The sequence below is a fragment of the Scyliorhinus canicula genome, chromosome 9 (genome assembly GCF_902713615.1).
Source record: "Scyliorhinus canicula chromosome 9, sScyCan1.1, whole genome shotgun sequence".
Classification (NCBI taxonomy): domain Eukaryota; kingdom Metazoa; phylum Chordata; class Chondrichthyes; order Carcharhiniformes; family Scyliorhinidae; genus Scyliorhinus; species Scyliorhinus canicula.
In genome coordinates, this window is record NC_052154.1 from 5,187,150 (window position 1) to 5,214,817 (window position 27,668).

The window sequence follows — 27,668 nt, forward strand, 5'->3', positions numbered from 1 at the left end:
CCTCAAACACCTTATTCACTTGCTGCGGTGCCACCACCATCCTACCTGTTCCACCCCTAATCCGCATGATCTCCCTCGCTGCTGCCTGCCGATGGAGCTGGCCCAGCAGCAATTGACTGGCCTTCTCTGCATACTCATACCCAAACCCCCGCACTCGCCTCAATTGCTGAACTGCCCTCTCCATGGACAGGAGATCAAACTTCGCCTGTAACTTCTTCCTCCTCCCCAATGGCTCCGGCTCCATGTCCCCCACATATGTTCCATTAATCTCCAAAATCTTCTCTATCAGTCCCTGCCACTCCTCCTGCGCCTCCCTATCCACCTTCACCTCAAATGAGATGACCTCACCCCTCACTACCCCCTTCAACATCTTCCAAACCACCGTCGATGAGACATCCCCATCTCGGTTAAACTCCACATACTCCTCAATCACCATCACAATCTTACTGTAAAAATTCACCTCTGCCGTCAAACCCACACCCAGCCTCCAGGACGACCTCTGGGCCAAACCCTTCGCCACAACCTCATTCGCCCGGTGCGGAGCATGGTCCGATACCACGATCGCTAAATACTCTGCCTTCTACACCCCAGCTAGCAGCACCTTCTCCACCAGTATATCTGAAGTGATCCACGCGTGATAATAATAATCTCCATCCGTGTCACAAGTAAGCTTACACGGGGGGAACGTGAAGACTTTGCACAGACAGTGACTCAATCTGGGAATCGAACCTGAGACCCTGGCGCTGTGAAGCACCAGTGCTAACTACTGTGCTACCGTGCTGCCCATAGATAATAATTATAGAACTATTACCAACTTCAAATAGTTAAAACAGAAGAAATATTTACACTTTGGACGCAGGGGGAGTGCACGGGTCTCACAGTCAATGTTGTGAGCAATCAGCACGCTCCAAACTTCACTCCCCCTCGCGTATGGTTAGCACTTCCAGGGTCCCAGGTTCCATTCCCGGCTCGGGTCACTGTCTGTGCGGAGTCTGCACGTTCTCCCCGTGTCTGCGTGGGTTTCCTCCGGCCGCTCTGATTTCCTACCACAAATCCCGAAAAAGTGCTTGTTCGATGAATTGGACATTCTGAATTTCCCCCTCTGTGTACCCGAGCAGGTGCTGGAATGTGGCAACTAGGGGATTTTCACAGTAACTTCATTGCAGTGTTAATGCAAGCCTACTTGTGACACTAATGAAGATTATTGTTATTACACGTGGATCACTAAAGATATAGATAGGAAAAAACATGGATGGAAATTAGCGGAATGTGGCAGCTTTGCGTGCGGGTCACACTCAGAACCCTGATGGGCCACATGTGCCCGCCTTTCCGCCCAGGCTGCAGATTGCCCACCTTTGCCCAATCCCAGATGTATGGCCAGTATTCCACTCCCTGTGATAGCAAGTTCCACATTCCAATCATCCCCTCTAGACATTTCTCCTGGATGCTTTACATCAAAACAAGTGACTACGGTATACTTCTGAAGTGGAATTTTGGAAATGCAGGTATTCTTGCTGTACATTTGGAGAATGACACTCTTTAAACAATGGTAACTTTATTGTGGTGTTCTCTCTGACACCCGCTGCTTTTTTTCTGTTTCCCCACTCCACATCGCATTTCAGCACTTCCTTGCACACATTACTGAAGCAGGACTGGACAGTCAGCCAACAGGGACAAATCTGTGACAATACTCTTCACGATGACCCTTTCAGAATTATGAAGACTTCTATAATGTCACTCAGCATCAAGCTCCTCCTTTGTGGAGACATCATTGTTAGCAGCTACCAGTGCAGCAATAAATAATTTGATAGCTGCAAAGCAATATTTTCTTGCAAAATAACAATTCCTCGGATGCAATATTGCGAATGTAGTTTGGGACGATTTCATGGAGTCGCACCCCCTCCTTTAAAGAGTGAAAACAACACACAATTCAGGAAGTTACATCTGAAGCTGGTGACGGTGGAGGAGGGATATGTTGGAAACGTTTCCGAGTCAGAGGTGCAGCTTTCTGTGAGCTCCCTCTCTATGCAGAGAAGCTGTTATGTCGGTGACTGTTTGGGGAGTCCTGGGTCTGTCCGCCTGGTGTTGGAATCACTTTCAGCGGCTTTTCCTGTCCTGCAAAGCCCAGCGTTACCCAGCAGGTAGGAACCAGAGAGACTGGAACAAACCCCAGATTGTAACAAACCCCAGAGAGACTGTAACAAACCCCAGATTGTAACAAACCCCAGAGAGACTGTAACAAACCCCAGAGTGTAACAAACCCCAGAGAGATTGTAACAAATCCCAAAGAGACTGCAGCAACCCGCTGAGAGACTGTAACAAACCCCAGAGATTGTAACAAACCCCTGAGAGAATGTAGCAAGCCCCAGAGAGATTGTAACAAATCCCAGAGAGAATGTAGCAAGCCCCAGAGAGATTGTAACAAATCCTAGAGAGACTGCAGCAACCCGCTGAGAGACTGTAACAAACCCCAGAGATTGTAACAAACCCCAGAGAGATTGTAACAAATCCCAAAGAGATTGTAACAAACCCCAGAGAGATTGTAACAAACCCCAGACATTGTAACAAACCCCAGAGAGATTGTAACAAACCCTAGAGAGACTGCAGCAACCCGCTGAGAGACTGTAACAAACCCCAGAGAGATTGTAACAAATCCCAAAGAGACTGCAGCAACCCGCTGAGAGACTGTAACAAACCCCAGAGATTGTAACAAACCCCAGAGAGATTGTAACAAACCCCAGAGATTGTAACAAACCCCAGAGAGATTGTAACAAACCCTAGAGAGACTACAGCAACCCGCTGAGAGACTGTAACAAACCCCAGAGAGATTGTAACAAACCCCAGAGAGATTGCAACAAATCCTAGAGAGACTGCAGCAACCCGCTGAGAGACTGTAACAAACCCCAGAGATTGTAACAAACCCCAGAGAGATTGTAACAAACCCCAGAGATTGTAACAAACCCCAGAGAGATTGTAACAAACCCTAGAGAGACTGCAGCAACCCGCTGAGAGACTGTAACAAACCCCAGAGAGATTGTAACAAACCCCAGAGAGATTGCAACAAATCCTAGAGAGACTGCAGCAACCCGCTGAGAGACTGTAACAAACCCCAGAGAGATTGTAACAAACCCCTGAGAGATTGTAACAAACCCTAGAGAGACTGCAGCAACCCGCTGAGAGACTGTAACAAACCCCAGATTGTAACAAACCCCTGAGAAATTGTAGCAAGCCCCAAAGAGAATGTAGCAAACTCCAGATAGATTGCAACAAAGCAATGGGATGAACTGTGATGGTAAATTTGCAATAATTTTCCATTGTTAATTCGCTGTTGGGCATGATGCTTTTAAATTCGGAAACGGAGTTGTGTTGCTTTAAAGGGACTGGGTTGCTGGGTCGGAGCTGCTTTGCGTTGAGAGGGTTGGGGATACCAATCACCTGAGTTTTTGGCACAAAGTTTTGTTGTGAATTGAATTCCTTATTACACTCTTGATGTATCTCTCTCTGTGTAACCGTGCTCACTCTGTGCCCCTGTCTGTCTCTCTCAATCCCTGCATTCTTTTAGCAATAACGGACTTCCATGTTTTATTTTCCTAGCTCGCCTCTTCAGCAGTAAGTCGAAGGAGGGTAAGAAGTTGGTGGTATGTATCATGGGGTAATGGACATAAGTGTGTTTAAGTATGCAAAGTACCGATGCCGACAAGTCAGCACACGTAATGTGGCAGCATGTAATATATAAACTGGAACAGACAGACAAGTTACTGTACAATGGGGTCTTTCTCACTTTCCCCAAGTGTTTGAGCAGTTTAGGGTGCTTGCCGGGAACATGGGGGCTGCTATCAACAATAGCTGCCCAAGCTCAACCCAAGAAGCAGAAAAATCTTAAATCCAGGAGGCTGGTGCCACCGAGCTGTTTTCCAGATGGACAGGACTGAAGGCTGCAATAAACTTTGGTCAAACTTTCAACAGTCCCTCAGAAATTGGGGCTACCAGAGAAATTAGGAAAACTAAAATCAGCGAGCATTGAGATAAGCACTTGAAACGCCAGAGCCCACAAGGCTATGGACCAAGCTGGGAATCGAAGCTGAGACTCCGGTACTGGAAAATGGGATTAGAAAAGATAGGTGTTTGGTGGTCAGCACAGACACGATGGGCTGAAGGGCCTGTTTCAGTGCTGTATGACTCCAGGACTCTGAAAGCCAATCCCAATTCTTTTTGTTTTCCAATTTAAGGGACAATTTAGTGTGGCCAATCCACCCAGCCTGTACATCTTTGGATTGTGGGATTGAGACCCAGGCTAAGAAAGGATTTCATGTCAGAGTAATGCCTAGGACGGGCGGCACGGTGGCACAGTGGGTAGCATTGCTGCCTCACTGCAGCGAGGACTGGGTTCGATCCGGGTCACTGTCCGTGTGGAGTTTGCACATTCTCCCCATGTCTGTGTGGATTCCACCCCCACAACCCAAAGATATGCAGGGTAGCTGGGTTGGCCATGATTCCGGTGCTGGAAAATGGGATTAGAAAAGATAGGTGCCTGGTGGTCAGCACAGACACGATGGGCTGAAGTGTTAGAGCACAGAACAAAGCTATTCGGCCCATTGTCTGTGTGCTGGCCCTCTGAAAGAACATTTCATCTAGTGCCCCCCCCCCGACCTTTCGGTGTGTGAAAAATGTTCTCCTCGTACTGATGTTACGTGTGTCAATTATCTTAAATCTGTGCCCTCTGGTTCTTAGAATCATAGAATCCCTACAGTGTAAAATGAGGCCATTCAGCCCATTGAGTCTGCACTGACCGTCCAAAAGAGCACCTTAACCTTGGCCCACTACCTGCCCTATCCCTCTAATCCCACCTAACCTTTGGACATTCCATTGCACATCTTTGCTACTGGTGACGGAGAATTAAAAACCTAAACATCAATTTCCCCTGCTGCCAACCCCATTAATCCTGAAAAGTAACAGAATTTGGACCTTTCTTTGTTGCAGAAACAGATTTTTGAGCAGCAGCATAGTGTAACTATCTGTAAAACCGTGTGCAGTGAGCACGAATGCAGCAGAGATTTGAACAGTTAGCCTCAGTCTCCTGGTCAATATTTGCCCCTCAATCAGCACCCTCCCCCCCCAAAAAACAGATTATAATAATTAACACTGCAGTGAAGTTACTGTGAAAAGCCCCAGTCGCCACATTCAAGTACACAGAGCGAGAATTTAGAATGCCCAATTCACCTAATGGATTACAATGGTCATTATCACTTTGCTGTATGTGGGATCTTACTGTGCACATTGGCTGCTGCATATCCTACATTACAACAGTGACGACACTTCAGAAAGCACTTCATTGGTTGTGAGGCACTTTGAGATCTCTGAATATCTATTTCAACACAGGTCTTTTTTATTTCTTACCAAAAATCGGAGCAGTGCAGGATGGGCGGAGTTAGCAACTTCAGTGAGGTTGAGGTAAGATGATAGAGCACCACTTCCACATTCAAGGAGTCACTTTGACTTTCAAAGAGAATCTATTTCCCCAGCAACCACCCAGTTGTGATATTCTTCCACTTCTCACACTTTGTGACCTCAAAGTATGACCGACAGCCAAGGGCTCGTGTGTGTGGTCCGCATCCAATAGGGGCCGTGTTGAGTTTCCCAAACTCTTCTTCGATTTGAAGTGCAGGGCAATTGACGTAACCTTTGTGGCAGGAAACAAACATTTGTCTGCTTTTATATTTCATTTCAGATTTGTGTTGAAGGGAATATTGCGAGTGGAAAGACTACATGCCTGGAATACTTTGCCAAATATTGTAATATTGAGGTAAGGAGCAAACTGTGTCAATCCTTTTTCTAATTTAAAATTTTTTCCAATTAAGGGGCAATTTAGCGTGGCCAATCCACCTACCCTGCACATCTTTGGGGTCTGGAGGTGAAACCCACGCAGATATGGGGAGAATGTGCAAACTCCACACGCACAGTGTCAGCACCCTTTAAAATTAATTCTGGGTCTTGCTGCCATTTATTGTCCACCACCCATTTCCCTGAAAAGGTGATGGTGGAGTTTCTTTGTGAACCACTTCACTCTCTGTGGTATAGAGGTTTGATATAGCTGAGAGGCTTACTAGGTTAATTACACACTTGAAGATGTTTTTAATGAACAAAACTCCTTCTCATCCGCTCCTATTGTACACAATCCCAATGGGCCAAACCCATCCCATCCTCTCCCACTGTACACAATCCTAATGGACCCAAACCTCTTCCCATCCTCTCCCACTGTACACAATCCTAATGGACCCAAACCCCTTCCCATCCTCTCCCACTGTACACAATCCTAATGGACCCAAACCCCTTCCCATCCTCTCCCACTGTACACAATCCTAATGGACCCAAACCCCTTCCCATCCACTCCCATTATACACAATCCCAATGGACCAAACCCATCCCATCCTCTCCCACTGTACACAATCCTAATGGACCCAAACCCCTTCCCATCCACTCCCATTATACACAATCCCAATGGACCAAACCCATCCCATCCTCTCCCACTGTACACAATCCTAATGGACCCAAATCCCTTCCCATCCTCTCCCATTGTACACAATCCTAATGGACCCAAACCCCTTCCCATCCTCTCCCACTGTACACAATCCTAATGGACCCAAACCCCTTCCCATCCACTCCCATTGTACACAATCCCAATGGACCCAAACCCCTTCCCATCCTCTCCCACTGTACACAATCCTAATGGACCCAAACCCCTTCCTACTTGCACCCATTTGACCCAAACCTCTTCCCAATCATTTGCACTTTCTGAAGCTCAGGTAAAGAATTTTCTCCTGATTTCTTTATAGGATCTTTATAGGGCAGCACGGTAGCATAGTGGTTAGCATCAATGCTTCACAGCTCCAGGGTCCCAGGTTCGGTTCCCGGCTGGGTCACTGTCTGTGCGGAGTCTGCACGTCCTCCCCGTGTGTGCGTGGGTTTCCTCCGGGTGCTCCGGTTTCCTCCCACAGTCCAAAGATGTGCGGGTTAGGTGGATTGGCCATGCTAAATTGCCCGTAGTGTCCTAAAAAGTAAGGTTAAGGGGGAGTTGTTGGGTTACGGGTATAGGGTGGATACGTGAGTTTGAGTAGGGTGATCATTGCTCGGCACAACATCGAGGGCCGAAGGGCCTGTTCTGTGCTGTACTGTTCTAAATTCTTCTAAATCTGTTGGTAAATATCTTACATTTATAGCCCAAGTTTTGGTCCTCCAACTGTGGAAACATCAGAAACCATATGTAATCCTTTCATAGTTGTAGAGATTTCTTGTATTTCAGATGATTCCTGATTTCCACTCGCTCCTATTGTACACAATCCCAATGGGCCCAAACCCCTTCCCATTCGCTCCCATCGTACATAATCCTAGTGGACCCCAACCCCTTTCCTACTTTCTTCCATTGTACACAATCCCAATGGACCCAACCCCTTTCCATTTGCTCCCATGGTACACAATCCCAGACCTAAACCCCTTCCCATCCACTCCCATTGTCCACAATCCCAATGGACCTAAACCCCTTCCTCTTTGCTCCCATTGTATACAATCCCAATGACCCAAACCCCTTCCCATCCACTCCCATTATACACAATCCCAATGGACCCAAACCCCTTCCCATCCACTCCCATTGTACACAATCCCAATGGACCCAAACCCCTTTCCATTCACTCCCACTGTACACAATCCCAGTGGACCCAAACCCCTTCCCAACCACTCCCATTGTACACAATCCCAATGGACCCAAACCCCTTTCCATTCACTCCCACTGTACACAATCCCAATGACCTAAGCCCCTTCCCGTTCACTCCCACTGTACACAATCCCAATGGACCCAAACCCCTTCCCATCCACTCCCATTGTACACAATCCCAATGGACCCAAACCCCTTCCCATCCACTCCCATTGTACACAATCCCAATTGACCCAAACCCCTTTGTATTCACTCCCACTGTACACAATCCCAATGACCTAAGCCCCTTCCCGTTCACTCCCACTGTACACAATCCCAATGGACCCAAAGCCCTTCCCATCCACTCCCATTGTACACAATCCCAATGGACCCAAACCTCTTTCCAGTCACTCCCACTGTACACAATCCAATTGGTCCCAAAGCTGTTCCCATTCTCATACTTTCTGGAGCTTGGGTAAAGAATTTCCTCCTGAATTGTTTATTGGATCTGTTGTTGAATATCTTGCATTTATCACCCCAGTTTTGGTCTCCCCCTGTGGAAACATCTTACAAAATCTTACCCTTTCATAGTTGTACAGACCTCTTGTATCTCGACTCTTGCTTTTGACACTGTCTGGCCCAGAGCTTTGTAATTGGGAAGATCACTGGAATACCTGGGGCCTGCACATGCCACTTGATTTTGATTCTGTATTTTTATGCTCAACTTTTTTAAGACTAAATATATCAGTCCTTTCTGGATTACTATATCATCTTCCTTCTTAACTAGTTGGCCACTCTAAGGTCTTCGATCCCTTAGACTTCCTTGCTGATACTAGATGGGAATTAATCTATTTCAAACTATATTTCAAGTTATTATAGGAACCAAATCTACAAGGAAGAATTTTAACTCACTTACCACTCAATGTCCTTTAAGGGCCTGGATCTGTTGAGAATATATAGGTGAGTTATTTGGGTAAACTGCTATTTCAGGTTTTAAATTTTGGGCGTCATGTATTTTTATCACCAACTTCTTTTCGAAATCTTCCCCCTAAACCTAAGGGTCAAAAAGAATCCGTATGGTGCAAGGATTTGCTCCTCGCCTCTTTAATGCAGACTTAAGTAGGGACTATTCAGGTCAAACTAATATTTCAAGTTATTCCCAGTATAACCTATATCTACAAAGAAGATTCTATCTACTTACCACTCAGTAGCTTCGATCCTGAGTCCCACCTTGCTGAGGTATAGTATAGCAGACTTTTCGATATTTTATAATAACTACTATTTCAGGTTAGAGTGAGTTTTTAACTTATTTTATTTTGCTTCAAAAGATTACATCACTGTCTTTACAACAAATAAAAAAGACCTTGCTCCTGGAATTCCATTCCGGTTGATCAGACCTTCCTGGCGTCCTTCACAATCTTTCTTTATGGGTTGATTTTCTCCCGGTAGTTTCGATCTTCTGTTCGGTTCCTCCGTCCAGCTTTCCCCATGCACCAAAGCAGCCCTGAGAGCTGACTGCCGTGGCCACTAGCCATTCAGGATATTTTTTACCCTTCTAGCAGCCTTACTGTTTACATGAGGATGCTTTGGTGTACAATATGACCTGAGTTTGTCAGATTTTAATATATCTGATGGCTGCTTTCTCCCGCGGATGGGGGTGGCTAGCACGAGGGGACATAGCCTTAAATTGAGGGGTAATAGATATAGGACAGAGGTCAGAGGTGGGTTTTTTACGCAAAGAGTGGTGAGGCCGTGGAATGCCCTACCTGCAACAGTAGTGAACTCGCCAACATTGAGGGCATTTAAAAGTTTATTGGATAAGCATATGGATGATAAGGGCATAGTGTAGGTTAGATGGCCTTTAGTTTTTTTCCATGTCGGTGCAACATCGAGGGCCGAAGGGCCTGTACTGCGCTGTATCGTTCTATGTTCTATGCTTCTTGGGGAGAAGCGGTTAGCTGCGGTGAATAGTCAACTCAACCATAATCTCCAGATTTCCACTTTTACCTGGTGTCATTAAGTTTCTATCATTCACAAATAAACATTATTTCAAGCAATTCAAACGTAAGATTCTGGCAATTCTAATCAATTGCTTGCTACAATAATTAACTTCTATCAAAGGGTGGACAATTTGTTCCCTTTGTGCAACTTTAGAACTTAATTTGCTAGAATTTCTCTGATTTGAATGAAAGCAAGGTATCAGGTTACATCATGAGCTGTTTCCAGCTGTTATCTTAAAGCCTGTGTGATAACGTCTGTCTGCATTCTAAAACCGTTTTGCAGCTATTAACCCTTTGAGGGACTTCTGATTGCATTTCCCCATATTCCTTCAGCTAGGCTGATTATCATACCTTCATGTTTCAAATGACATCTTTGCCATTTGAAAATGAAATGAAAATCGCTTATTGTCACGAGTCGGCTTCAATGAAGTTACTGTGAAAAGCCCCTAGTCGCCACATTCCGGCGCCTGTCCGGGGAGGCTGGTACGGGAATTAGATTTTACAATTTTACATTTGATTTTACAATTCCCAGGAGGAAGTGTATTGTATTCAAACCCCTGCCATTGCAATTAGCTGAAACAAAGGAATTGATTGATCTGTACCTGCGCGATTTGAATGAGTCTGATAGGACAGTCTGGATCCAATCAAACTAGGTTTGAGATCTTAAAAATAGCTAGTTGCCGAAGGTGCTGAGCCTGATGAGCAGGTTTATTTTATTCTCCATAGAAGTGTAAAAACGAGTTCCTCTGGTGGCCAATCCAGAACAATGTCACATAAATTAAAGTTAGAACCAGATCGTTCTGGAGTAAATTCAGAAGACGTTTTCTGGACTGTGGGACTCTTTTTGGGGGGCTGATGTGGGGTAAAGAAGGGCTGTAGAAGCTGGGGGGGGTGGTCAAGGGTTTTTTTTGAGACTGAGATTGGTTCCGGGAACTGAAATGAAAATCGCTTATTGTCACAAGTAGGCTTCAAATGAAGTTACTGTGAAAAGCCCCTAGTTGCCACATTCCAGCGCCTGTTCATGGAGGCTGGTACGGGAATTGAACCGTGCTGCTGGCCTGCCTTGGCCTGCTTTAAAAGCCAACTCTTTAGCCCCTGTGCTAAACCAGCCCCTATGGGTAAATGGAGTTGAGTTGTAGACCAGCCAATGATCTAATTGCATTGTGGAGGGGCTGAATGGCTTCCTTCTGTTGCTAATCCATTATTATTAATGTTACTGTATCCCACCAATCGCTGAAGGGTGCAGATGACCAATATTTGGCCTTATTTTGTTGTTGGTGACATGAGTTGCCTGAGGTCACTTGAGTCGAACATTCGATTAGACCATGGCTGAGCTGTATTTTTAAAAAATAAATTTAGAGGACCCAATTCATTTTTTCCAATTAAGGGGCAATTTAGCGTGGCCAATCCATCTACCCTGTACATCTTTGGGTTGTGGGGGTGAGACCCACGCAAACACGGGGAGAATGTGCAAACTCCATACGGACAGTGACCCAGAGCCGGGATCGAACCTGGGACCCCGGCGCCGTGAGGCAGCAGTGCTAACCACTGCGTTACCGTGCTGCCCCTGGCTGAGCTGTATTTGAACACATTTACTCTCCTTAGTTCCGTTTCCTTTACCAACTTTATCCATCAAAAGTCTTATCAACTTTGGTTTTGAAATTTCCAATTGGACCCCAACCTCAGCAGCTCCTGCTGGGGAGAAAGTTCCAGGTTGTGCTCCCCTTTGTGTGAATCAGCGCTTCTGATCTGTTTTTTCAAGTTTTACCCTCAACTCGTGTACTCTGAAAGAGCATGGGTAGATCACCCCATTCCCGCAGGAATACAGGCCTAGTCTATGCAGTTTGCCCTCATCACTTAACTCCGTTTGCCCAGGTCTCACTCTGTTGAACCTGCACTGCACGCACTCCAAGGCCGATATAAACCTCAGCTTCTGGTAGCAGGAGCTCTTTTGCTGTTCAATCTTTCTACCCTGACCATTCCAGAGAAAAAGTCCGGCATAGCCAGACCCTTGTGGTCACTCACTCCCAAGGGCCGGTACAAACACAATGGGCCAAATGGCCTTCTTCTGCACTGTAAATGTTATGATTCTGCGGGTTGTCCTTCTAAAGCTTCATTTTTCTATCCCATGGCAGACCTCGACGGAGCCGGTATCGGAGTGGAGGAATATCTGGGGCCATAACCTATTGGTAAGAAAAAGGATTTCCAATCCCTCTATTGCACAGTGTCTGAGCTTGCAGGTGGAGGAGCCGAATCCTGAGGAGGAAAAGGTGTTTCAGATGGAAGGGAAGCGGGGTTAGGTTTGAGCTCACCTTCTGAGTAAAGGGTTCTCAAAGGTGAAGGAAAGGGTGTGAGTTACACCATTGAGGGATGGTGGGGAACCACAGAATTCCTGCAGTGCAGAAGGAGGCCACTGACCCCCTGAGAGAGCACCCGACCTGGACCCACTCCCCTGCTCTATCCCCATAACCCCACCTAACCTGCACATCTTTGTGGGAGGAAACGGGAGCACCCGGAGGAAACCCACGCAGACCCGGGGAGAAAATGCAAACTCCAAAGCTGGAAGCAGCAGTGTCAACCATGGTGCCATCGTGTCGCCCTGGAGTAGGTGAGCAGGAATGTACAGCTGGAATGGTGCTGGGAGGGGAAAGGTCATGGGGTGAGTCTAAGGTAAGGATGTGAATTTCCCGATCGACTTCACGCAACTCGCCAGGCAGCAGACACATGGGTTCACCCTCTGCAAGTTCCCTTTCAAGTCACAAGCCATCCTGACTTGGAACTATTGCTATTGCTGTTCCTTCATCGTTGAGTTTAAAGTGTTCTGTGTGTTCAATTCAATGGGCGCGATTCTCCATTCCCGGGAAAAATCGGGAGGGTCGTTGTGAACTCGGCCGGGTTTCATGACGGCCTCGGAGGCCGCTCCTTGCCCCCTATTCTCCCCTCCCGGCCGGGCTAGGAGCGGCGCTCCGTAACTCTCGGCCGCGGGGGCACTCCGAGAGTGATGCGACGGCGGTGTCTAAGTGACGTCAGCCGCGCATGCACAGGTTGGCCGGCTCCAACCCGCGCATGCGCGGCTGATGTCACGACGGCTGACAGCTCAAACTCGTGCATGCGCGGTGGCGTCTTCCCCTCAGCCACCCCGCAAGACGTGGCGGCTGGATCTTGCGGGGCAGCGGAGTGGAAATAGTGCGTCCCTGTTGAGACGCCGGCCCGACGATCGGTGGGCACCGATCACGGTGCTCAGTCCCCACCAGGCCCCCTACAAGCCCCAAAACGGGCATCTCACAGCGATTTCACGACGGCAGCGACCAGGTGTGGTTGCCGCCGTCATGAAATGGTCGAAAACGGCAGGCCGCTCGGCCCATCCGGGTCGGAGAATCGGCGGTCGCCGTGAAAAACGGCGAGCGGCAATTCTTCCGAGTGGGGGGGTAGGAGAATCGAGGGGGGTGCCAGGGGGTCGTGAAACTAGTCGGGGGGGCCTCCTGCAATTCTCCCACATGGCATGGGGAGCGGTGAATAGCGCCCAATGGGTGCGATTCTCCGCCCCCCACGACGGGTCGGAGAATAGCGGGAGGGCCTTCCCGACATTTTTCCCGACCTCCCGCTATTCTCCTCCCCCCACGGCCGCCCCACGACACGAATCGCTGCTCGCCGTTTTTTTACGGCGAGCAGTGATTCTCCCCTATCCGATGGGCCGAGTTCCCAGGCCTTTACGGCCGTTTTCACGAACTCCAACACACCTGCTCTCACCGTTCGTGAAAACGGCCGCATATACCTAAACATGTTCCCCGGGGGGAGCCCAAACTTCCCCTCTAACTCCCCCAAGCTCGCGAACCTCCCCTCCACAAACAGGTCCCTGTCCGTGTGCGTCTTACCCCCACAACCCAAAGATGTATAGGTTAGGTGGATTAGCCACGCTAAATTGCCCCTTAATTCGAAAAAAAAAGAATTAAAATTTAAAAAGAAGTTTGGTGACCAATGATGAGCTTTTTGATTGGGGCACATGAACTCTTCCCTTTTCCCTGGGACCCTGTTTTCCAGTTGGGAACGTTGCTGAACGTTATTCCTCGCATGCCTCTTTGCTGTTGCCATCTCTCGGGGATACGGATGCCGACACAGATCAGCAATGAAAATACATCGATAAAAAATGAGCCATGGGAAGGCATTGCATCCAAGGTTTATTCACATCAAAATAACTTTATTGGCAGGCACTGATGTATGAAAATCCCTCACGCTGGGCAATTACACTCCAGACCTACGTACAGCTCACTATGTTGCAGCAACACATGCGGCCTCAGGTATGTGCATCGAATGGAAAAGAACCGAGTGTCTTAATTTTGAAGAAGAGAAATCATTTATACAACACTTAAACTTGTACAGAACTTTGGTTGGACCACTCTTGGAGTACTGTACACTGATTGATCTCCGTATATCAGAAAGGGTACAGAGATTCTGAAAAATGTACAAGAAAGGATTGACTAGGATCATCCTAGAATGGAGAGGTTACAACTATTGGAGAGGCTGAATCGGCCAGAGCTCTTTCTCTTGGAAAAGAGAAGACTTGAGGGGTGACTGAGATTAGAAAAGGGTTTGATAGAGTTGATCAAGAGATTTGTCATTTGTTTAGTGGAGTGGTAATCCCTAAAAAAAAAATCCTAAGGGAATTCAGGAGAACCTTATTTACCTAGAGAGTGGTGGGAATGTGGAATTGTAACCACAATTGGTAGTTAAGACAAATAGTATAGATACACTTAATAATAATCTAATAATCTTCATTATTGCCACAAGTAGGCTTACATTAACACTGCAATGAAGTTACTGTGAAAAGCCCCTAGTTGCCACGTTCCGGCGCCTGTTCAGGTACACGGGGAGAATTCAGAATGTCCAATTCACCGAACAGCACGTCTTTCGGGACTTGTGGGAGGAAACCGGAGCACCCGGAGGAAACCCACGCAGACACGGGGAGAACGTGCAGACTCCGCACAGACAGTGACCCAAGCCGGGAGCTGAAACCGGGACCCTGGCGCTGTGAAGCAACAGTGCTAAGCACCGTGCTATCATGTCGCCACTTATGGGAAAACTAGTTAAACATGGAGGAGAAAGGAATAGAAGGTTATTTTGATGGGATCAGCTGAAAGTGGGAGCAAGCTCAAATGGAGCACTATTACTGGCACAGATGTGCGGGGCTGAATGGCCTGTTTGTGTGTTGCATCCTCTCTCCAGTTCTTTGTGGCATTTTGTCTTTTGAAGCTGGAGCCGATCCGAATGATCGAGAGGTCCATTTACAGTGCAAAGTACGTCTTTGTGGAGAACCATTATCGAAGGTAAGCACTGTTGCGCATGACCAACCAAATTGATGCTAATTCTCCTCTCAAGTTAACATCACTCTGCTCCCATGTCTGGCAAAGATAAACAGGTTTATTATTATTGTCTGGTAGTTTTCACCTTCCAAGGAAATGAAGACAAGAACTGAGTTAAGAGGGAAGGTTAATAATAGATTAATCTGTACAGTTTGGAGGTCGGCTGATTGACAGTTTACCTTTGCCAAAGTGTGTAATATACTTTAAAAATAATATTATTGCAGCTATTTGTTATTAAACCCCTCAATGGTCTCTTCCTCCTCTTCTCTCTGTGATCTCCTCCCAGAATTCTGCATTCCTCCAATTCTGACTCCGACATGAGAACAGTGACCACGGCCTGGATTCTACCCTACCTGGCGGGGCGGGGGGTCCCGGCGGGACGGGGTGGCGTGAACCACTCTGGCGTCGGGCCTCCCCATTTCTCTGCACCTTTAGGGGCTAGGCCCGCGCTGGAGTGGCTCCCGCTCCACCGGCTGGCGCGAATGGCCTTTGGCACCCCGCCAGCCGGGGTCGAAAAGCCTTCGCCGGCCGGCGTAAGTCCGCGCAAGCGCTGGAGCGTCAGCGGCTGCTGACGTTATACCGGCGCATGCGCAGGGGAGGGGGTCTCTTCCGCCCCCGCCATGGTGAAGGCCATGGCGGGGGCGGAAGAAAAAGAGCGCCCCCACGGCACAGGCCCGCCCGCCGATCGGTGGGCCCCGATCGCGGGCCAGGCCACCGTGGGGGCACCTCCCGGGGTCAGATCGCCCCCCCCATCCAGGACCCCGGAGCCCGCCCGTGCCGCCAATCCCGCCGGTACCAGAAGTGGTTTAAACCACGCCGGCGGGAGAGGCCTGTCAGCGGCGGGAACTCGGGCCATCGCGGGCCGGTGAATCGCCGCAGGGGGCACGCCGACCTGCGTGCACGATTCCCCCCCCCCCCCCCCCCCCCCCCCCCCAGGGGTCGGAGAATTCCGCCCCACGTTTCAAAAGTACTACATTGACTCCAAGGCATTTTGTGATGTCCAGGGGACACGAAAGGCGCTATATAAATGCACAGCCTTCTTTCGCTCTACCATTAGCGGCTATGCCTTCAGCTGTCCAGGTCCTCAACATTGGCATTCCCTCCTCAAACCCCTCTGTCCCCAAAAAAACAACTGACCACACTGCTGTTGCCTGTTCCTGAATGGCTCGTTAACAACACATTTAATCCAGATGAATGAGTTACTATCCTGAAAGAATCCCATCACAGGAGAGAGGCTAAAACCGTCAACCGAAACAAAAATAATACAGGAGGGAGTGGGGGGGCTAAACTGGAGGAAAATGCCAGCATAGGTTCGATGGGCTGAGTGGTCTGCTCTGTGACACTTTAATTGGAGGTGAAGGTCCCTCGGAGTTTAAAATCCAGAGAGAATGATTGAGCTTTGGCAACAATGATTGGTTTCAACTCCAGTGAGGATGTAGTGAGTTTTTATTTTGTACCTTTTTGCTTTTCCCTCTGGAGGATAGACTCTGACTCGGCCTGTGAATCCTGACAGGCTGCAACATGGACACACCTGTGGCTTGAATGACTTTACGCAAATTTAGGTGTTCGGCCCATATGGTGGAATGTTGACGCCAACTCACAACAAAATACAAGGAGGGTAACCACGCCCACCTGATGTGAATAACTCACTGGATGGTGGTTAGGAGGTGGGGATCACTGAATATTTTTAAGGTGGAGGTAGTTGGTTCTTGTTAGGCAAGGGAGTTGGAGGCTATCGGCGGAGAGCGGGATGTGAAATTCGAAACACAACAGATCAACCACGAATGGCGGTGCAGGCTCAAGGGGCCGAATGGCCTATTTCGTATGGAATTCCAAGCCGGAGCTCCGGTCTCCACTTGCTGGGACTGTCTGAATTGAGGTCTGAATCCTGAACACTCTGACTGAGATAGGGGACCAGAGCTCACTCTGCAATTCAATCGGATCATGACCGACCCATCCCTCAACTTCATTTACCTGACCCTGCTCCCCTTGCCCGACAGGAATCTATAGATTCTCACTCTGCAAACCTCCAGCTGACCTCTCAGCATTCACAACCTTCTCTCAGGGGGCGAGATCCAGACTTCCATAAGCCTTTTCTTCCTGAACCGCCTAATTATAACTTTAACATTGATTCCCGCTAGAGGAATATAACACTCGCCTTTCCTCCCCCCCCCTCAGCTCCATCATGCCAGCTGTGGATTATGCCGTGCTGACGGAGTGGTTTAATTGGATCGTGACGAACAACGATATTCCAATTGATTTGATTGGTAAGATTCGCTAACAGTTATGGGGGAGGGGTGTAAAAAATCTGTTGGGAAACCGGACCTGACCTCAACTTTTGTTCGGATACCGGATGGGAACCCTAAACAATTTTTGAATTTGTAAAACTGAGGAAAGGAAACTTGACCCCAAGGAGCGATGACTCCAACCAATAGGTACCTTTATGTTAAAACAAACTTTAATTTAAACACGGAACTAACCACGTTAACATCAAATAAACAGCTTTACAATTCACAGTTAAACAGTTATTAATTAAAAGGAAAAACATTAACTTTCTATCTGCGCCTGCCACTGATTCCAATTAAGCAACTCAATACAGTTCAAATGGCACTTATAGATAGATAGAGAAATACAGCACAGAACAGGCCCTTCGGCCCACGATGTTGCGCCGAACTTTTGTCCTAGGTTAATCATAGAATTTTGGACAATTTGTCATGGCCAATCCACCCAACCTGCACATCTTTGGACTGTGGGAGGAAACCGGAGTACCCGGAGGAAACCCACGCAGTCACGGGGAGGATGTGCAGACTCCACACAGACAGTGACCCAAGTTGAAATCGAACTTGGGACCCTGGAGCTGTGAAGCAATTGTGCTATCCACAATGCTACCGTGCTGCCCTTAAGAAGTTAACCTACACTCCCTTATTCTACCCTAATCCAAGTACCTATCCAATAGCCGTTTGAAGGTCCATAAATTTTCCGACTCAACTACTACCACAGGCAGTGCATTCCATGCCCCCACTACTCTCTGGGTAAAGAACCTACCTCTGACATCCCCTCTATATCTTCCACCATTTATCTTAAATTTATGTCCCCTTGTAATGGTGTGTTCCACCCGGGGAAAAAGTCTCTGACTATCTACTCTATCTATTCCCCTGATCATCTTATAAACCTCTATCAAGTCGCCCCTCATCCTTCTCCGTTCCAATGAGAAAAGGCCCAGCACCCTCAATCTTTCCTCGTATGACCTACTCTCCATTCCAGGCAACATCCTGGTAAATCTCCTCTGCACCTTTTCCAAAGCTTCCACATCCTTCCTAAAATGAGGTGACCAGAACTGCACACAGTACTCCAAATGTGGCCTGACCAAGGTTTTGTACAGCTGCATCATCACCTCACGGCTCTTAAATTCAATCCCTCTGCTAATGAACGCTAGCACACCATAGGCCTTCTTCACAGCTCTATCCACTTGAGTGGCAACTTTCAAAGAACAATGAACATAGACCCCAAGATCTCTCTGCTCCTCCACATTGCCAAGAACCCTACCATTAACCCTGTATTCCGCATTCAGATTTGTCCTTCCAAAATGGACAACCTCACACTTGTCAGGGTTAAACTCCATCTGCCACTTCTCAGCCCAGCTCTGCATTCTATCTATGTCTCTTTGAAGCCGACAACAGCCCTCCTCACTATCCACAACTCCACCAATCTTCGTATCATCTGCAAATTTACTGACCCACCCTTCAACTCCCTCATCCAAGTCGTTAATGAAAATCACAAACAGCAGAGGACCCAGAACTGATCCCTGCGGTACGCCACTGATAACTGGGCTCCAGGCTGAATATTTGCCATCCACCACAACTCTCTGTCTTCTATCAGTTAGCCAGTTTGTTATCCAACTGGCCAAATTTCCCACTATCCCATGCCTCCTTACTTTCTGCATAAGCCTACCATGGGGAACCTTATCAAATGCCTTACTAAAATCCATGTACACTACATCCACTGCTTTACCTTCATCCACATGCTTGGTCACCTCCTCAAAGAATTCAATAAGACTTGTAAGGCAAGACCTACCCCTCACAAATCCGTGCTGACTATCCCTAATCAAGCAATGCCTTTCCAGATGCTCAGAAATCCTATCCCTCAGTACCCTTTCCATTACTTTGCCTACCACCGAAGTAAGACTAACTGGCCTGTAATTCCCAGGGTTATCCCTATTCCCTTTTTTGAACAGGGGCACGACATTCGCCACTCTCCAATCCTCTGGTACCACCCCTGTTGACAGCGAGGACGAAAAGATCATTGCCAACGGCTCTGCAATTTCATTTCTTGCTTCCCATAGAATCCTTGGATATATCCCGTCAGGCCCGGGGGACTTGTCTATCCTCAAGTTTTTCAAAACGCGCAACACATCTTCCTTCCTGACAAGTATCTCCTCAAGCTTATCAGTCTGCTTCACGCTGTCCTCTCCAACAATATGGCCCCTCTCATTTGTAAATACTGAAGAAAAATACTTGTTCAAGACCTCTCCTATCTCTTCAGACTCAATACACAATCTCCCGCTACTGTCCTTAATCGGACCTACTCTCACTCTAGTCATTCTCATATTTCTCACGTAGGTGTAAAAGGCCTTGGGGTTTTCCTTGATCCTACCCGCCAAAGATTTTTCATGCCCTCTCTTAGCTCTCCTAATCCCTTTCTTCAGTTCCCTCCTGGCTATCTTGTATCCCTCCAGCGCCCTGTCTGAACCTTGTTTCTTCAGCCTTACATAAGTCTCCTTCTTCCTCTTAACAAGACATTCAACCTCTCTTGTCAACCATGGTTCCCTCACTCGACCATCTCTTCCCTGCCTGACAGGGCCATACATATCAAAGACACGCAGTACCTGATCCTTGAACAAGTTCCACATTTCACTTGTGTCCTTCCCTGACAGCCTATGTTCCCAACTTCTGCACTTCAATTCTTGTCTGACAGCATTGTATTTACCCTTCCCCCAATTATAAACCTTGCCCTGTTGCTCGCACCTATCCCTCTCCATTACTAAAGTGAAAGTCACAGAATTGTGGTCACTACCTCCAAAATGCTCCCCCACTAACAAATCTATCACCTGCCCTGGTTCATTACCAAGTACTAAATCCAATATGGCCTCCCCTCTGGTCGGACAATCTACATACTGTGTTAGAAAAGCTTCCTGGACACACTGCACAAACACTACCCCATCCAAACTATTTGATCTAAAGAGTTTCCACTCAATGTTTGGGAAGTTGAAGTCGCCCATGACTACTACCCTGTGACTTCTGCACCTTTCCAGAATCTGTTTCCCAATCTGTTCCTCCACATCTCTGCTGCTATTGGGGGGCCTATAGAACACTCCCAACAAGGTGACTGCTCCTTTCCTATTTCTAACTTCAACCCATATTACCTCAGTAGGCAGATCCCCCTCGAACTGCCTTTCTGCAGCTGTTATACTATCTCTAATTAACAATGCCACCCCCCCACCTCTTTTACCATCCTCCCTAATCTTGTTGAAACATCTATAACCAGGGACCTCCAACAACCATTTCTGCCCCTCTTCTCTCCAAGTTTCCGTGATGGCCACCACATCGTAGTCCCAAGTACCGATCCATGCATTAAGTTCACCCACCTTATTCCTGATGCTTCTTGCATTAAAGTATACACACTTCAACCCATCTCCTTGCCTGCAAGTACTCTCCTTTGTCATTGTTACCTTCCCTACTGCATCACTACGTGCTTTGGCGTCCTGACTATAGTCTACCTTAGTTGCTGGACTACAGATCCGGTTCCCATTCCCCTGCCAAATTAGTTTAAACCCTCCCGAAGAGTACTAGAAAACCTCCCCCCCAGGATATTGGTGCCCCTCTGGTTCAGATGCAACCCGTCCTGCTTGTACAGGTCCCACCTTCCCCAGAATGCGCTCCAATTATCCAAATACCTGAAGCCCTCCCTCCTACACCATTCCTGCAGTCACGTGTTCAACTGCACTCTCTCCCTATTCCTAGCCTCGCTATCACGTGGCACCGGCAACAAACCAGAGATGACAACTCTGTCTGTCCTGGCCCTTAACTTCCAGCCTAACTCCCTAAACTTGTTTATTACCTCCACACCCTTTTTCCTACCTACATCGTTGGTACCAATGTGCACCACGACTTCTGGCTGCTCACCCTCCCCCTTCAGGATCCTGAAGACACGATCAGAGACATCCCTGGCCCTGGCACCCGGGAGGCAACATACCTTTTGGGAGTCTCGCTCGCGACCACAGAATCTCCTATCTATTCCCCTAACCATTGAATCTCCTATTACTATTGCTTTTCTATGCTCCCCCCTTCCCTTCTGAGCCCCAGAGCCAGACTCAGTGCCAGAGACCTGGCCGCTGGGGCCTTCCCCCGGTAGGTCATCCCCCCCAACAGCATCCAAAACGGTATACTTGTTTTGAAGGGGAATGGCCACGAGGGATCCCTGCACTGTCTGCCTGTTAGTTTTCTTTCCCCTGACTGTAACCCAGCTACTCTTGTCCAGTACCTTTGGTGTGGCTACCTCCCTGTAACTCTTCTCTATGACCCCCTCTGCCTCCCGGATGATCCGAAGTTCATCCAGCTCCAGCTCCAGTACCTTAACACGGTCTCTGAGGAGCTGGAGTTGGGTGCACTTCCCGCAGGTATAGTCAGCGGGGACACCAGTGGTATCCCTCACCACCCACATCCTACAGGAGGAGCATGCAACTGCCCTAGCCTCCATCCCCTCTTACTTTACAGAATTAGCTGCCCTGTGGACCAACTGGACCTCCGCCCTCCGACTCTGCTCCCAGTCAGCTGTACTCTAAACTCCTGGTTCCCTTCACGCTCTTTGATAAATATAGGAAATGAAATGTAAGGAGCACCTTACTCCCTCCTCACCTAACTCCCTCAGTCACCAAACTCTCACTGTAGCACTCAAATGCCACAAGCTCAGCACTCCCTCAGTCACCAAACTCTCACTGTAGCACTCAAATGCCACAAGCTCAGCACTCCCTCAGTCACCAAACTCTCACTGTAGTACTCAAATGCCACAAGCTCAGCACTCAGTGCAAACAAAGTCTGCACTGTATCTAGCCCCTATTATTATAAATAAGGTTAGCAATCTTCTCTGACTCCAATCCTTTGGTAAACTTGTGTTCAACTTAAAATCTTAATACAGACTGCAAAACTACAGGCAGACCTGGCTCCTCCCATTAATTATGTCACCTGTAACCCACTAAGATGTCCCATGCTCTGCTTACCTCGGACTAAACACACTCCTTCATGATTATCTACACCCCAGGGAATCTCCAGCAATCAAAACAATGTCCCATTAACCATCTATATGTAAACAAGTAAATGGTTAAAATCCAAATTTAATAATTATGTCACCTTTTATAGCACCTTAATTATTTTTAAAAAATAAATTTTAGAGTACTCAATTGTTTTTTGCCATTTAAGGGGCAATTTAGCGTGGCCAATCCAACTACCCTGCACATCTTTGGGTTGTGGGGGTGAGACCCACGCAGACACAGGGAAAATGTGTGTCCGGGGCCGGAATCGAACCCGGGTCCTCTTCGCCGTGAGGCAGCGGTGCTAACCACTGCACCACCTTGCCACCTTATAGTACCTTAAGTATAATTTTAGTGGACAGGCTGCCTGTATGTATTTTAAACCAGTAAATAACAATACTGCCACAAATATGAAATATAATATATAACAACTTCTACATTCCATCACAATTCAAAGCACCATTCAATGTTGGCTGAATTGTGATGTAAACTATGCGATGTGTTGACAATGTACTCCATGCATTGTAAAAGCTGTTGAGATTGGTTGAGCATAGGTATAAAATGCATGGAAGTTTGATGTTTGTATTATAGACAGGCGAGGTGAAAGGATTTACCCATTGTCCAGACATCATTTGACTGAGTATGGTACCAAAGAGTCCTTAAAGTCCTGAGGCTGGCGAGGTCGCTCCACTGGTTAGACTCGCATCGAGCAGCATGGAAAATGGTTGTGGTTTCCTGAGGCCAATCATTGTAGTCGTGGATCATCGCTGCAGGAGTTCCTCGGGGCTGTACCATCCTAGGCCCCAACCACCTTCGCCTGCTGCACCTTCCCTTCCATTGGAAGGCCGAGGTGGGGCTGTTCTCCAAGTGTTCAGCTCCTCCGACATTGCAGCAACCTCCACAGACAGTAGGACCTACATAATATTTTCATTCTTTATTTTTCATGCTTTTATGTATTCTAAGTACGTGCTAGGCCGAGGACTCGGAATCCGTAAAATCCCCAAATCCAGCACACGTCGCGATCCCAAACTACCCGGATACGGTGTCTGGTACCTGTATATATTTTAGCTTTCTATATTAATCTGTTTTGGGTATTGTATGTGAACATGACAAAAATCCCAAGTTAAGTAGGAACAATCCCAGCTTCTCCCCTCTCCAGAATCGAAATGATTTGGAGGTGGTGGGGGATGCGGGATTTGACAGCACTATTTAGGGTGGTGGGGGGGGGGGGGGAGTTGGGGGTGAGGTGGGGGTGTGGGGGGTGGGGGGGGTGGTGGGGGTGTGGGGGGGGTGTGGGGTGGGTGGTGTGGGGTGTGGGTGGTGGGGGTGGGGTGTGGGTGGTGGGGGGGTGGGGGTGTGGGGGGTGGGTGTGGGTGGGGGGGGGGGGGGGGGTGGGGGGGTTTTGGGTGGAGAGAATTGTTTCCATTGACCAGGAGGACCGGTAACCAGAGGAGACACATTCAAGGAAATTGGCAAAAGAAGAAGATTGAACGATGAGGCGTATGTTATACAGTGGGTTGTGAACACGTTGCTGGGAAAGATGATGGATAAAAGGTCAGACTGTGTTTATCAGAGAGCGTCGCTGAGTTAACTGCGGTCTGGCATAAGGGACCTACAATTAGCCTGAATTAGGAAATCTCCTAGTTATTTATAATTAAATAAATCTCGTTACAAATGGTAATAACTCATAGAATCATAGAATCATAGAATTTACAGTGCAGAAGGAGGCCATTCAGCCCATCGAGTCTGCACCGGCCCTTACAAAGAGCACCCTACTCAAGCTCAGGTATCTACCATATCCCCGGAACCCAGTAACCCCCACTTAACATTTTTTTTTGGACACTAAGGGCAATTTATCATGGCCAATCCACCTAACCTGCACATCTTTGGACTGTAGGAAGAAACCGGAGCATCCGGAGGAAACCCATGCAGACACGGGGAGAACGTGCAGACTCCGCACAGACAGTGACCCAAGTAGGGAATCGAACCTGGTACCCTGGAGCTGCGAAGCAACGGTGCTAACCACTATGCTACCGTGCTGCCCAACTAATAAGGAACGCAAGTTAACCCAGCAACGCCCTCTCGTGACTTGAGTCTTACTATTCTAATGCTCCGTTCCAAATCATGTCCTTCCTTTTAATATCCTGGAACTGATACAGCACAGGGGCCCTTTGGCCCAATGTGTCGGTTCCATCTCTCCTGAAGAGTAATTCGATTGGCCCTGCTTTTCTCCCCACAGCCCCGCTATTTGTTCTTTTTCAGATTTTTAGCCAAATCCTCATGTTGAAAGTCAGTATTTCAGTTAGACCCCGCTCCCCCACCCCCCACCCACCACCCGATCGCTGGAAAATGTGGGGTAATCGGGTGAGTGCAGTATCTAGCACTAAATGTGATGCTCTCTGTGGTGGAATATCTCCCACTGTCTCAGCTTGAGGAAACACGGCCATGCACCGAGTCTGAACATCAAGTGACCCCGGTACCAGTTGAAGTGTTCACCCACAATAGGCCTTGAATGAAGGTCGGGTGCGGGAAGAAATTGGCTCGATGGGGGTGGGGTGGGGGGGTGGAGGCTACCGTTTATATTTTACAAGAATCCTAACACGCCAACTCTTCAATCTCCTTCCTTCTCAGTGTATCTTCAAACCTCTCCTGAGACCTGTTACCAAAGACTGAAAACCCGGTGTCGGAATGAGGAAAAAGTGATTCCCCTGGTGAGAAAGGGTCTGGTTGGGGGTGGACAGGAGGAGGTGCTCCCTTCCCTGGCTGGAGAGTTCCTAATGAGGGATCATCGCTGTCTGTTCATTTGTCAGCATCCTCACATTTATTCAGTGGCTGCTAAAAAGCGAGGTGTTGCTGGACTGGAGTTCAGTGTCGGTCGGGAGCACAGGGCTGGAGGGGGAATGGTATTGATGCGAGTTCGGAGGGCTGCACAGATTAGTTTAAGTGTACACGGGAGAGGGAGACTAGTGTTGAAAGCATTGGAATAGTTAAATCTGGCATTGGAAACGCGATGGGTGGGAGTTTCAGCAGCAGATGGTTTGAGGCAGGCAATGTTGGGGGAGGGGGGGAGGTGGAGTTTTTTATGTTGGGAGATTGGAAGCTGAAATGTGGCGATGGTGGTGTGGTGGTACTGTCACCGGGAGGGCAATGCTCTGGGGCTCATGGTTAATAAACCTGGAAGGAAGCTAGTCTCCATAATGGTAACCACAAAAGCATTATGGATTGTCGTAAAACCCAATTGGTTCACTGATGCCCGTTAGTGAAGGAAATCTCCCGCCCTTACCCTGTCTGGCCTACATGTGACTCCAGACCCACAGCAATGTGGCTGACTCTTAACTGCCCCCTGAAATGGCCGAGCCGGTCACTCAATTCAGGGTCATTTAGGGATGGGCAGAGAATGCTGGCGTAGCCAGAGACACCCACATCCCAAGAAAATAATGAAGAAACAAAAGATTGGGGTTGAATCGGACACTGGTATTACAAACTCTGTGGCTCAGGTTATGACTTGAGGATTATTGAATCGGAAATGTGGGCACAAAGCTTGTGGTTTGGACAGGAGGCAATGGCTTCAGTTATTTAGATATTCTCCAGGGCTTAGCTGGAGGAAATAGCAGTTAGCGTGATTGGAGGCCCCGGGGTCAGTCTGTTGTCTGTGCTGGGGGTGAAGTGCTCTTGGACTGAAGGGTTTCTGCTCCTTAATGCAGAGTGCCTGTATGTGTGGCGCCATCCAGTGAGAACTGTGATGTCTGTCACAGTTGAATAGCTAGCGGACAGATATGAAGAATGACCACGCGGGCAGGATACCAGAGAGAGCACCTGATGCAGGTACTGTACCCCAGGAATGATTTGGCACTGGCTGTTGAGGATTGGAGGAATAGGGGAGGAGCATTGCTTTCATTTCATGGATTTCTCTCACTGCTGTCTGTGTCCCATTCACCAGGAGTACTTACACGCTCTTCATCAGCTTTATGAAGACTGGTTGATCAAACAGACTTCCTTCAAAGTACCTGCCCCAGTCTTGGTGAGTAATCTAACTGGAAAACATATTACTAACTCGTAGCATAAAAGAGGTTGGAATGGAGCTGGCTGTAATAGCTGGTTTTGCAATGAAGGGGAATTGGAGCTGGTGTTGTAATGAGGGGTGGGGTAGTGCTTGTGTAATGCGGGGTGGGGTAGAGCTGGTGTAATGAGGGGTGGGGTAGAGCTGGTGTTGTAATGAGGGGAAGTGGAGCTGGTTGTAATAGCTGGTATTTTAATGAGGGATGGAGTAGTGCTGGTTGTAATAGCTGGTATTTTAATGAGGGATGGAGTAGAGCTGGTGTTGTAATGGGGAGTGGAGTAGAGCTAGTTTTAAATTGATGGGAAGCGGTGTTGTTTGTAATGAGGGGAATAGTAGATCTAGTTTTATAATGAGTGAAGGTGGAGCTGGTTGTAATGGCTGGTGTTGTAATGAGGGGAAGTGGAGCTGGTTGTAATGGCTGGTGATGTAATGAGGGGAAGTGGAGCTGGTTGTAATGGCTGGTGATGTAATGAGGGGAAGTGGAGCTGGTTGTAATGGCTGGTGATGTAATGAGGGGAAGTGGAGCTGGTTGTAATGGCTGGTGATGTAATGAGGGGAAGTGGAGCTGGTTGTAATGGCTGGTGTTGTAATGAGGGGAAGTGGAGCTGGTTGTAATGGCTGGTGTTGTAATGAGGGGAAGTGTTGAGTGTCCTCTACTTGTGTAGTGTGTCCTCGACTCATTATTTTAATACTCTTTTTTTTCCAGGTGATTCCTGCTGACCACGACCACCAGAATATGATGAAACAATACGAGAGCCACCGGGAGAAGATTCTCTATCCCATTTGGACAAAATCCACTGAAAATTGCACATAACAGGAGAGTCATTAACTGAAACCGTTTATCCGACAATCACACTCTGCGACCTAAGGCTGACAACCATCCCATTACAATTTTAAATTCCATTCGCCATAAAGCCCAATTTGGACCAATTGGAACTACTGTTGCACTGTCGGCAATTTCAAACTCTCTCTATGGGAGCTTCACTGAAAGGCCCTATCCAGTTGATAGTTCCAGTGAATCTCTTCACCCTCGGTATTAGCCGTGTCCTGTGGCTGCTCTTTGTGCTTGAAGCTCGTCACACCTCGTTTCATCTCCCTGCATCGTTCCTGTGCTATTCCTGACCCTGGGATCGGTTACATTCCACACTTACTCTGGGGTCAGGAGATTTCAGGAATTCTTGACCGATACTCAGTATCGGTCATGAGCAAATCGCATGCAACTTGCAAATTTAAAAAAGAATGAAACATGTATTTG

General features: G+C 47.9%; 1 protein-coding gene across 2 annotated transcripts; it reads left to right on the plus strand.

The window, feature by feature from the left end:
* The first annotated feature begins 1,825 nt into the window (after nt 1-1,825).
* Nucleotides 1,826-27,641, plus strand: tk2 (thymidine kinase 2). 2 transcript variants are annotated; one of them, XM_038806232.1, is made up of 10 exons: nt 1,826-2,141; nt 3,595-3,638; nt 5,729-5,803; nt 11,823-11,876; nt 13,896-13,985; nt 14,938-15,011; nt 17,226-17,314; nt 24,985-25,064; nt 26,294-26,374; nt 27,120-27,641. In XM_038806232.1, the coding sequence occupies exons 1-10, from the start codon at nt 2,042-2,044 to the stop codon at nt 27,225-27,227; spliced, it is 795 nt and encodes a 264-aa protein (XP_038662160.1). In that variant the 5' UTR covers nt 1,826-2,041; the 3' UTR covers nt 27,228-27,641. The 2 variants fall into 2 exon arrangements, with proteins under 2 accessions (XP_038662160.1, XP_038662161.1); XM_038806233.1 differs by having other exon boundaries at nt 2,013-2,141; nt 3,595-3,624.
* Nucleotides 27,642-27,668: the final 27 nt, after the last annotated feature.

Excerpts from the sequence above, each read along its gene's own strand:
- tk2 (XM_038806232.1), top strand. The coding sequence starts at position 2,042 with ATGTCGGTGACTGTTTGGGGAGTCCTGGGTCTGTCCGCCTGGTGTTGG. Across the intron at positions 3,639-5,728 it reads AGGAGGGTAAGAAGTTGGTG|ATTTGTGTTGAAGGGAATAT; the intron begins GTATGTATCATG and ends ATTTCATTTCAG. Across the intron at positions 11,877-13,895 it reads TCTGGGGCCATAACCTATTG|GCACTGATGTATGAAAATCC; the intron begins GTAAGAAAAAGG and ends CTTTATTGGCAG.